The sequence below is a fragment of the Myxocyprinus asiaticus genome, chromosome 40 (assembly GCF_019703515.2).
Source record: "Myxocyprinus asiaticus isolate MX2 ecotype Aquarium Trade chromosome 40, UBuf_Myxa_2, whole genome shotgun sequence".
In the NCBI taxonomy this organism is placed as follows: Eukaryota; Metazoa; Chordata; class Actinopteri; order Cypriniformes; family Catostomidae; genus Myxocyprinus; species Myxocyprinus asiaticus.
Window position 1 is genome coordinate 33821226 of NC_059383.1, and position 12755 is coordinate 33833980.

Here is a 12755-nt window from a genome sequence, read left to right on the forward strand (position 1 = left end):
ATTTGCCAAAATAAGCATGCAGTACAAAAAAGCATATTGCATGGCATACTGTATCCCAGTGCAATGCAATGTGCTTGATTTTGACCTTCCATTTCCATAGTGATGAATGAATTAGTAGTACCATCTGTGATTTATCTCTTTCTTAATTATTTGATTTGACTGCCAAATGTTAAGACATTTTTTTAAATAAAATTGAATTTAAAAATGAAAATTAACTAGTTATTTACGAGATAATAAATGAACACCACATGCTGAATTTAACATGCAATGTGATGAGGTTATGTGATCACAGTATAACATGCTACTATTTGAAATGTTATCGTGAAATAATACCTAGGCTATGTTCAGAATGAAATAGCTTAATACATAGGCCATATCTACACTAATCCATTTTCATTTGAAAACCATTTGGATAACAGCGCTTTCAGTAAAACCCCCAAAGCACTTGCCCTATGAGCACTTGAGTTGACTGATCAAAACTTTCACCGATAAGAACAATCTGGTCAACTTAAAGAAGGGCATTAACCACCATTAAATTGCATAATATTTCAGCCCAAGTCATACAATTTTATATACTAGAATCCCAAAGGTCAGATGCCCTGAGAATGATTTGCTCAATTACTTCCAGCTTGTAGCTTTTTGAATATTAAGGGAGGATAACATTCTTAAAATGTTTGTTGGATATAATTCATGCTTAAATATTTTTGCAATTAAGAAGCAAAGTTGTCTTACATCTTTGGGATGGGCATGTTTAGCCTCGAAATAAATTTCTCCCATATTTCATAAGCCAAAAAGTGTCAGCCAAGCTGACACAGCTCATGCAACTCGTGATCAATATTTTCTAGATAAACTCTGCCTGATCAAACATGCACACTGGCAAAGTCTACATAAATTAAAAGTGATGGATTTTAAAAACCCAATTATAATAACAAATGTACATCTCCAGGGTTTTTCCTGGCTCGAAATGAGGCAGAGGTGGTACCATCCTGATCATGTGCACACATACACTTGTGCCATACCTTACACTGGCTGAAGCAAACACTTACAAGCAACATATTTTAGGTGTTCTAATAATTAGATGATTGAAGAAAATGACAATTATCAGCTTATAGCATATTTAATTAAAAAAGCTAACCTGTTCAACATTAATTAAATACAGCATAACAGCTAATGTGTTCATTTATAGTTAACAAACAGCAAACTTGATTAACCTCTTAAACCGATAATAAGATCATCTCTGATCTCAGGTATGTGGGTGGGTATGGTGGGAAGGGACGATGTGTAGAGACCAATCGGCCACTGTTTTACAGCTTGGATTGGACTGATCGCTTAGATTGACAGGTGTTGATTTACCATGCGCACAACTGAAACATCTTATTACTTGTTACTTATTCTATGTAATTATGTTTCTGGTTTATTGTGGCATTGATAAATGTAAGTAGTTCTTAGGTTCAGTAAAACCCTCAGATCACTTGTTTGGAGATTTTTTTTTTTTGGACTTTTGATAAAAAAAGGCTACCTTGGTTCCAAATGCCATAACTTGCTTTGAGATAACAATACAAAATTTTGCCCAGATACAGTTGACATGATTGTAGTCATCATGTCAAGCATGATGAATTAACAAAATGAATAAACTGCCTCATTTTCTCAGCAGTTTTGTAACATAAGAGCCTCCAAACATGAGATGTACATGTTTGCATATTTTAGAAAATCAAGATTATGCATGGTTAGTAATTTTTAAGTCACTGAAATAAGGTCATGAAACACATAATAGATTTTGTAGACTCCAATTTTCACTCACAAAATTAACTTTTGTGAGAAACTTTGTGTTAAAAAGGCCGTATCAGATCACACTTTTCTTCTGAGGTAAATTCACAGCCTGTCTTCTTCCAAAAATGATAATAAGCTCAAACGGGAAAGACTGTACCTCTCGTTGGTTTCATATGGATTACACAATCAGAGAATATTTGTTTTTGATTTAAATTGGTTCATTTAAAAGTAGACAATTCAAGCTTTCTATAGACATATTTATCATGTCTGCGAGGCATGTATACGCTGAGTTTTGTTTCATTTTCGTGACGCGCTCCAGGCAGAAGTTCACAGAAACTGATACGGCAGAAAGCACATCCTGTATGATTTCTTTATTTTACAAAACCACAACGTTTTGTTGTTATTGTGAGTGTACACATATAAAAGTAAACCCTTTATAGTTTCGAATGATGTCTTACTCTTAATCTGTATGACCAAAAATGACGCAGTATTTCTTTCTGCTGTTATCAGGGATAAAGTCAGGTAATCACGCCGGCGCCTCCGGTGACCACAGAGGATTGACTATGTTATCAATATTAAAAAAAACAACTCAAACAGGAGCAATTCAAATATTGAATTTTGCAGGCATTTCCGACCCTGCACGATGCTATTTTAAGCCAACGCCTGATTAGTTTGCTTGTTGTTAAGCTTAAAGGAATAGTTCACCCAAAAATGCAAATTTGCTGATAATTTACTCACCCTCAGGCCATCCAAGATGTATCTGAGTTTCTTTCTTCATCAAAACAGAATTTAAGACTTTTAGGATTTCATTTCAGGCCTCCTCCTCTAAACAATGCAAGTGAATGTACTCCATTTTTTGACGGTCCAAAATGCATATTTAGGGTGCATCAAAATAATCCAGTCAACAAATAAAGTTCTTCTGAATGCAATCGATCGATTACACTGTGTAACAAATGGTTTTTTTTTTTTTTCTGTTTTTTTTTTTTTCTGGGTAGTAAGTGTTATTTCCTAATTGCTTATGCCTCCGAAAAATGGACACAGAGACAGAATCTTCAGAAGGAGTTCAATCTTCCTTTCTGGTTTCTGGCTAGGAAGTAATGTCAATACGGTCCCCTAACTAAAACGTAAACAGTTCCTGAACTCATGGAGACATCTATTTGAAGCTAGAGAGTACTAGGACATTATATATGAGCAGCAGGATGATATCATTGTGTTTGACATATATTATATCAAACTCAAAAACAGACTTCAAAATGTTGAAAGTTCTCCCTTCTTCATTGAACACTGTAATAGAGACACTGGTCTCCCTCAATATGCAATTCTCTGAAGGAGTGGTTGGAGAAAAGGGGCTGGAAACAATAACTTTTGCAATTCCATTTTGTGCCGCTAGTGCAGAAATGTCATCCTCCACCAAAGTCTACAAAGTTTCAAAGTCTCAAGCCTGAACAATCTAGCCATTCAGTGGTATAGGTAACAGCTAACCTTGTGAAGCCATGTTACAGGTTTTAGTTTACTATGCATATGCCAGACACATCTGCATCTGCTCAAGGGAGCCTTTAGACATGTCTGGGGTTGAAATCACGATATGAATAGATGATCCTGTTTCTTTCATGAACACTTTTGGAAACACTCTCCCTAGACACCAATGGACATTAAAGATGAACTACAGAGTTGTGGAGGACATGAGCCTGGACTCTAGAGGTTTCCTAATTTGTTTAAAGGTTGAATCCAAAATTAAAAGGCTTTCTGCTGGCAATGGACAAGCGTTTGTGGTCAGCTGAACTGCATGTGTAAGTTCATGGTTGGTTTTGCATCCTGGGGGGTTTGTGTGGGAGAAATGTGAGCGATATCCATGAGGGTTTTGAGGATATGGCCTTTGTCTGTTTGGATCTCTTTGCCTTTGGCCTGGAATGCTTCAAAGCAGAGCCCAGAAACAAGCATGAAACCACCAGTAATACTTGGAAGAAAAAACAATCGGCATTTCAATTATGTGTCCATTTTACAGAAACACCTTCAGAATGTTCCGGAATGGTCGTTTCTGATCTGGCTCATCATGTTGGCTCTGATCCCAGTTCTGAGAAACAATGCATCTACTAATTCAAAACTTGTCACACTAACTAATTTTGTATGTTGCAGGTCATTGAAAACAAACCTATAAATTCTACAAAATGATATCAATAACCTGCACAATGATCTTTCAAATAACATGCTTTCCACTGTAAAACTCTATCCTCCAATGAAACTTTAACACTGTACAATTAATCTTTGGGATGCATTACTTGGCAATTTAAATGTATTCTGATACAAAAGATGCATGCAGATCGGAGCAACGAAGCACTATAAATACTTGTACACTTGCACACATCTGTAGTTAAGCCAAGGAGAGCTCCAAAAGCTCTGATCCACACAATGATGGAAAGAAAGTTTTAGCACTACATCCGTGGCCAGTTTTCACAGCTATCAAACTCAAGGATGGATCACAACCAAACATAACGTCGTAGTAAAATGCATGAGTATTCTCCTCTGTTTGGCATTTTTATCTATTTAAGAGAAACCCTGGCTTGCAGGCCTCTTTCTAGCACAAGAACAGATGCTGAATAACCAGATTGTTCACTGAAAACTGAAAAGCCATTTACTTTCATTGCATCTTTTTTCCATACAATGAAAGCGAATGGTGTCGCCGAGACTCAAATTTTGCCTAACATCTCATTCTATGTTCCACTGAAGTAAAAATATAAAAGGGGTTTGGAACAACATGAAGGTGAGTAATTGACAGAATTTTCATTTTTGGGGTTGAGCTATCCCTTTTTAATACATCAACTGAATTATAAAATGAAAACACTTAAAGACTTTGATAGCCACCAAGACACAAACCAAGAGAAGTGGGTTATTAAATGCACCTGATAATTTACGATGAGCTCATATCAAAACAGCGATGAGTCATTTCAGTGATCTGCTAAAGAGCAGATATTAATGACAGGCCTGCTCGCTTGAGACCTAGTGCGCAAATGCTCTCCATACACGCTTGAGAGACTCGGGACTCCACAGGTCACCAGCGCTTGCGTACCACACATGCCAAGCATTTACAAGGACTAGCTTAACGACAATTTTGGCAAGTGTTTCAAAGCGTCGAATGTCAACTCCTGCTGAAATAAAAATGCTGAAGTAGTTTCTGCATTAGCTTACAACTTCTAGCATGCAGGTGGACTGAAATGAGGCAGACTGATTGAAAAAGAATAATGAAAGGTTGAAAAGAAACAAAAGCTTTCTTCTACAATTTCCGTTGTCAATTTACTTTTTAGATAAATGACTGTTTATATAAGAGGCTTCACAAAAATACAATAAACCTTAGTAATAAATTAACCTAGGGATGTACAAACCAACATATTTTCAAAATCGACTTGTTAGTGGGTTGCCTGAATGACCAGTTAAGTTGACTAATCTGTCTTAAGGAAGACCTGTGTAATTAGGCTTGTCAGTTCACCTGAAGCCAATTGGATGCATTTCATATGAAAAACAGCTAAACGGAGGGCAACTAAATGAAATGGGTCTCGAGATGTGTTTTTCAAAAAACAAAACACTTTTGTTGGACGCTTAAAAAAAAATGCAGTGCTGACCCAATGCAGCCAGACTGATCTCACTGTGAATTCAGAACCAGTAAGTTGACTTTTCTTTAGCTAAAATCGGTCAGTGGTTACCAAAATCAGAAACACTGCCCCCAGAAGCCAAAGCAGTAAGTGTTGTTGGGAATATGGGTACATGTGAGATTCATTTTCCAGGTTGCTTTTGGCGTCCACAGAGGGACGCCAAAAGCGAGTTGTTTCCAGCTGTCCAGGCAGACAACATGCCGACTTCCTATGTGACAGGTTGCCAAATTTTCACACCCTGGACCGCTTGAGGATTTTGTTGCTTCATTAAGGGACGTTTCACTGTCTAACCGGGGGTGGGGTCCTCCTTGAGCATTTTGTAGCTTCAGTACGGGATACTATGCAAAAACAAAAAAATCGAGATAACTTGGTCGACTTCACTAAACAACTAGTCGGTTGTTGAACAACTAGACCATTGTCTCCCAAATTTAACAATCTCTGTGCAAAGCAGTAGACTGGAATAACAAGATGTGCTGTCAAGCCTATCTTAAATTACCGTGGTAAGGCTAAAAAGCCTGCTTTAGATCAGAGGCCAGCTTTAAGTTCCAGCATCCTAATACCCAACCTTCAAAGACTGATATTGCTCTGCTTTCTTTCAATTCCTTTCAAAACAGCCACAGCAAATGACAACCGGATTATTTAACATACCAGACAGGACACGGACACAAGGAAAGGACACTGAAGAGAACCCTGCCAACTCTGAAAATAGAAACAGCAGAAATCACTCGGTTTCTCGATAATGCTTGATAATCAAGGGTTGATCGCCTATAAAATATAGTCCTCCATTAGATGACAATAAAACATTCCCCTTCCAGAAATTATCATCATGAACCGCAACTGACTAATTATAGAGTAATTTTCAATTTAAAAGGCAACATGGGTCTTATTTTCTAGCAATAAGACTCAGTATGGTTCCTTCATTGCCACATATGAATTGCATAAAGCACAGCTAAATTCTGTGGATTGTTAGTGATGTAGAATACAATGGTACATTAAAAGCAGGTTAACTATTTTGTGAAGAGTATGTATGTTGCTCCATGCCAGTGCCTTTGGCAAAGCAATGAAACCAGTGTTTTATTACAACCTTCCTAGTAGAAAAGAAAAATCATGAATGAGATCTTTAATATCTAATCAGATTAAACAGAGAGCAAATGGAAAGTTGTGCTTGTCTCCTTCTTATGCGGTTTCTCTTGAGGAAATGACCCAAATAACCTTACATTTCTTCTCTAGAATTTACCATATACTGGGCTCAGAGTTGCCAAGACGCTAAAGTCTGCAATCAAAAGTCTTAATTGCAAAACAATTAAGATAAATAATTTCTTAGAAGCCTTCCTGGAGAAAAAAAAAATTATATATATATATATAATATATATATATAATTTTCAAAACACAGGCAAGTTTATGCAACGAACCCCACCAAATATTAAGAACGAAAAAAATTAAAACATTCATTTGTCAACATTACATTGAATTACATGTTCAATGAGGGCTTTAAAATGTATATGATGCATTTATAATTTTAACTAGATAGAGAGAGAGAGAGAGAGAGAGAGAGAGAGAGAGAGAGAGAGAGAGAGAGAGAGAGAGATTCTACAGGATTGTTTAAATAAACAGTCACTTACCTGTAGCATGTTGTCACCTCTCCCGTGGATTTTACGCAAGGATATTTCGTAGTTGCGATTTTGTTTTCCGAACACACTTCTCTGTAATAACACAAACGAGTCGTCAGGCGTTTCGTTTTACACAAATACATCTGCCTAACACAAATGACAGCACTTTTACCCCCCACGGAGTTTGTGTCACAGCAAGCTGACGGCACACGTGTTTGGACAGCTCGAGCACTGCACGCGCACTTTACCTGTCCGCATCCTCATTCTCCTCACGGAAAGTCCACGGCATTCCCGATGAGAACAATATTACCACCACAGCGAGTCTGAGAGGAGTTCCTCTGCCCATGTAGCTCATTTCAAACAGTCAGATACGTGTCCGTTTAAAGCCAGCGTCTTCGTTTCTTTCAGTGGAATTGGGAGAGTATTGATAGGTTACCTCCCGCGAAGCCCCACGCGCAGAATCCACAGTTCTAGAATATCCATCCGGCCCCTCCTACTGCCACACTTGATCAGCTTCCACAAGTTCTTAAACTACAAGTTATGAATTTCATATTTAATAATGGCCAGAGGTTAAATTAAAAGTTATAGGTAATATGATTTCGAACATCTGGTAAAATTCCAGGTTATGTTGACTGATAACATGCACTGCAACCTGTGCCAAAACATCATGATTTTTAGTTATCTATATAAAGTGGGTATATACAGCCTGAGACCACACGTGAAAATGCCTCTAGTTTGCATTCTTTTATAATTTAATAAAATGAATAAACATATAAACAAATAATTACAAATTATAATATCAGCATAACAATTTTAATGAAACATAGATAAACTGTAAAGTAATTTCATAATTTAGTTTGGCATAGATATCCCCATCTGACAATATGACAGCATGCATTCAAGTTTGCACGGACCTGATGATCCATGTTATCCCAACATGGTTTAAGAAAGTAAAAAAAAAAAATAAGAAAAGCATCTTGTGTGCTTCAAGGAAGCAAGGAAATCTGACCTTTTGTACAAAAGGAGATAATATGGCCATTGACCTAGAAATAGTGCGCACACACACACACACACACACACACACACACACACACACACACACACACACATATATATATATATATATATATATATATATATATATATATATTAAAGCTTTATTACCAGGTGTAAATCTCTCTCTCTCTCTCTCTCTCTCTCTCTCTCTCTCTCTCTCTTCTCTCTATATAATTTCAGAATTTAGTTTGGTATAGATATCCCCATTTGACAATATGACAGTTTATTCATTTTATATATATATATATATATATATATATATATATATATATATATATATATATATATATATATATATATATAAGCTTTATTACCAGGTGTAAATGAAAAAATAAAACAAAAATATGAGATAAACAAATAATCCCAGATATACTGTATGTATAAAAGAAAAACATTAATTTAAGAGCCGTTACAGGTTACCATTTTACAAGTGAAATAGTTGGTAAGCTTAATGATTGAATCAATAATTGTATTATGTGTAAGCGATGAGGTGTGAGGGCAGATGTTTTGTTTGTGGTTCAACTGGAAAATAGACTAAGACAGGAAAACATGACACCATCTTTCAGCTTTCATGTCCAGCTGTGATTGGCCTTGTGGGTTAATCTATGCAAACTGGCATCTCTTAACACTGGGATTGTTTGCACCAAGTCTTTTTCCTTGACCTCTGACTGCCATTTAAATTGTTAGGGTACCCATTCGACCCCTGGCTGGTCCCATAGGGCCAGGGAGCTGTTACCACAATAAGCACTAAAAAAATCTCTTATTACAACCTGCTTACATTTCTTAAATTGTACAGTTGTTTTTAACTTTAGAGTTCAAGGCACTGTTGTCATTCATATAATTATTTCAGTTGTTGCCATAAATGACAAGGGAACCACCTTTTGAAAGTCACAGTGTCGCCCCCTATTGGCTGATAATGCAGCAGCAGTTTCTTTCTTACGTGCATGCTGAAGGTAATAGCTCAGATTTTCCTTGAAAATGATCTCACTTCGTCTACAACAATCTGAAGAGCAATAAATGAAGATGTGCACGCCAGCAAACCCTCTTGATGGATAATCTCACATCTCATGAGTTTCAGATTCCTCAACCATGAGTAAGCCACTCTAAAAATATAAGACTGGATGTTACCATGGAGCTGTTTGTATGATGCTACTAATGAATCTTCCCTGAGTTTATATTTTCTGAACTTACTTTTTGTAAGCATGTCAGAACGTTTTAAGTGTGATAAACCCTCCTTGTCTCATTCTTTCAACTCTTTTCATTCTTTCAACTTTTCAAGGGGTCATGGCATGCCATTTATTTATTATTTTAACATGTTCCTCAAGGTTCACTTATAATATTAGTAAAGTATTTTGCACAAAAAAAAAAGGAAATAAAAAAGAAAAGAAAGGAAAAAAAAGAAAAAAGAAAAGAAAAAGAAAACAGTCATGCATTTGTAAAACATGATCATTTCCCACCCTCATTCTGACCCTCTATCTGAAACGCTCTGTTTTGGTGCTACTTCTACTTTAAGACTTGACAGTAAACGCCCACTGCTATGATTGGCTCTGCTCTTGACTGACCTGCCATCTCACTGCTCACCTCTACTGGGTGGGGCTACGGAAGTGATAAGGTAAAGTAGGGGTTGATGTGTTGTTGTGGAGGTGGTCAGATGCAAATGCCTACCACAGTGTGGCATCAAGTACAAAAGCAATTAGCTAAACTAAAACCAACTTTACCGCACTAATGCAGTCTGTTTGGCATTTATGAGTGGATTTCCCCTGCATCATCAGTGTAATTATGGCTCTTGGCTAGTGTGGTATATGCTGTTTTCTTATATGCTATTTTGCTATGAAGAACTGTGCATAACTGTGCTTAGACTGTAGTTTTCCACTGTTGTATTTTTCTCGTCTGCATGTGCGATTTCAACCACCCCACCCCCTCCATTCAAAAACATTTCTTGAGCTGGAGAGCAAGACCATCAACTTCGGAGTCTTAGCCAAGGTCGTTGAGTTTGTTTTATGCCTGCCTGGGACATCTGCATCTGTGGAGTGTGTGTTCTCATTAATGAACGCAATGCTTTTCGTAAGTCTTAATTTTGGACTGGTCTGCTCTGCATTTTACAATAAACTCTTGAAAGACAAGTGCACACTGAGAGAAAATGCTTCCAGCGAAAAGTACAAGGTGATAACAGTTACAGATGCGGATGCACCCTCTACTTCACATTGATCTGCGCCTAGGTAAGGATATGACCATTTCAGTTTTGCTGGGAGGGGGCTGTCCCGTTTACCACAAGCTGGAATCTGGTCACCCTAACTGTACGTAATGAAGATTCTAAAGGAATGGTTCAACTGTTTACTTTTATGTAAACATTTATGTTCACCCTTAATGTTCCAAACCCATAGTTGTTATTTTACTAGTGGAACACAAACATTTGACATGTTTTTAAATGTTTAAGGGGCCATTCAGATTGAACATGTCCTTGTGCTATAAAAAGCTAGATGTAGCGTAATGACGAAACACAGGTGTCTTGAGATGTGCCTTAACAGTTGCAGTTATTTTTAACTTGAAACAGCATATAATAACCACGGCGCTCTTCCGCAAGACACAGCACAACAGTTTAAAACGTCCCAATAGTGCATGTTTACCAAGGAAAACAAGTGAAAAACACAGCGGGTGGATGGACGGATGCAAAAACGGGTTCGGCGTGAATGGCCCCTAATGCTAACAGTAAACATCAATGCCCCATTTTTGAATGCTTCAACGCAGATTAGACGTGATCACTTCAGCTGAGGGGAAGATCAGTGAATTTTCCTTAAAATTATGGTCTGATCCTCACACAAAGCTAAACAAAGGCTTTAGAGGACTTGGTATAGCAGAAAAGTTGCACATATTAAAAATAAATATTGTTTATTATTCCTAGTGAGTATATTTACATTGGCAGTTATAATCGAACTACTGCAGGTTTTTGAGTTGTCGAGCTAGAGTCTTCAGGCTCGTTTGAGATGCCAAACGCCTCGCCTTGAAAGTAGACGAGAGTAGATGGCTACAGTCAGGGGAGGAGTGAAATACGTGCTGTCAAGTCAGACAATTCTCACATCTCATAGTAAATCAGACACCTACGAGATCAAAGGCAGATATCGCGGGATTCACGTTCATGCGCTGTTGCTGATAAAGTGGATATACAATCCCATTTCGGAAAAAGTTGGGACAGTATGAAAAATGCGAATAAAATCAAAAAGGAGTGATTTGTGAATTATAAATGATATTGAAAGCACCACAAATACACATAATATGTTTTACACTGTGAATTTTATAAATTTTTTGGTTGTTGTTGAAAATGTATAATAATTTCAAATCAGATGATTGCAACACACTCCCAAAAAATTGAGACTGGGGCAATTTAAGACTAATAACAATTTGACGAGTTGAAATAACAAGGCGATGTGAAATTTCTGGATAAGGAGCCTCCAAAAACAGCCTAGTCCTTCAAGTGCAAGGACTGTTCAAGACTTGTCAATTTACCAACAGATGCTTCTGCAAATAATCCAGTGCTTTGAGAACAATGTTCCCCAAAGACAAATTGGAAGGATTTTGAGCATTTCACCCTCTACGGTGCACAATATAGTTAAAACATTCAAGGAATCTGGTCAAATCTCGGTGCGTAAAGGGCAAGACGAAAACCACTTCTCAATGTATGTGATCTCTGATCCCACAGACATCACTGTCTTAAAAAACCTCATTCATCTATACTGGATATCATGAACATGGGCTTGGGATAACTTTAGTAAACCTTTGTTAGTAAACACCATTCGCCGCTGCATCCAAAGATGCAAGTTAAGACTTTACTATGCAAAGCAGAAGCCATACATCAACACTGTCCAGAAGCGTTGCCGACTTCTCTGGGCTTGGTCTCATCTTAGATGGAAAGTAGAACTGGTCTGAAGAGTCCACATTTCAAAACGTTTTTGAAAAACACAGCTGTTGTGTTATCTGGGCCAAAGAGGATAAGGACCATCCAAGCTGTTATTAGCATTAGGTCCAAAATCCAGTGTCTGTATGGGCCAGGGGTTTGTCAGTGCCCATGGCATGGGTAACTCGCACATCTGTGAGAACACCATGAATGCAGACAGATATGTACAAATTTTGGAGCAACATATACTGCCATCTAGCACCTTCTTTTCCAGGGACGTCCCTGCATTTTCTAGCAGGACAACTTCAAACCACATACTGCCCAGATTACAAGTGCATGGCTGAGTAAGCAGAGAGTGCGGGTGCTAGATTGGCCTGCCTGCAGTCCTGACCTGTCACCAATTGAGAACGTGTGGTGCATAATTAAGAACACCATCCAGAAATGAAGACCCCACACAATTGTGCAGCTAAAGACCTACATAATGGATGAATTCCACTTTTTAAACTTGTGTCTTCAGTGCCCAAATGCTTAATAAGTGTTATTAGAATAAATGGTGATGTTTCACAGTGGTAAGCACTCGACTGTCCCAAATTTTTTGGAGCATGTTGCAGTCATCTGATTTGAAATTACTGTTCATAAAAAAAAAAAGAAAGAAAGAAAGGGGCCTGTAAAGACACTGACTACCACCCCTGGAGTCGCAAGTTCGAACCCAGGGCATGCTGAGTGACTCTAGCCAGGTCCCCTAAGCAACCAAATTGGCCCAGTTGCTAGGGAGGGTAG

At 37.7% G+C, this 12755-nt stretch overlaps 1 protein-coding gene across 1 annotated transcript in view; it reads right to left on the reverse strand.

Moving 5' to 3' along the window:
• The window catches only part of LOC127430783 (collagen and calcium-binding EGF domain-containing protein 1), a 74840-nt gene extending 67337 nt beyond the window's left edge, over positions 1 to 7503 (reverse strand). The window contains exons 1-2 of the mRNA XM_051680848.1: positions 7276 to 7503; positions 7040 to 7120 (exon numbers count right to left, since the gene is read on the reverse strand). Of these exons, the coding sequence (XP_051536808.1) occupies positions 7040 to 7120; positions 7276 to 7382 (188 nt within the window). The 5' untranslated portion in view covers positions 7383 to 7503. The remainder of the gene's footprint in view (positions 1 to 7039; positions 7121 to 7275) is intronic.
• Between the last annotated feature and the right edge of the window lie 5252 nt (positions 7504 to 12755).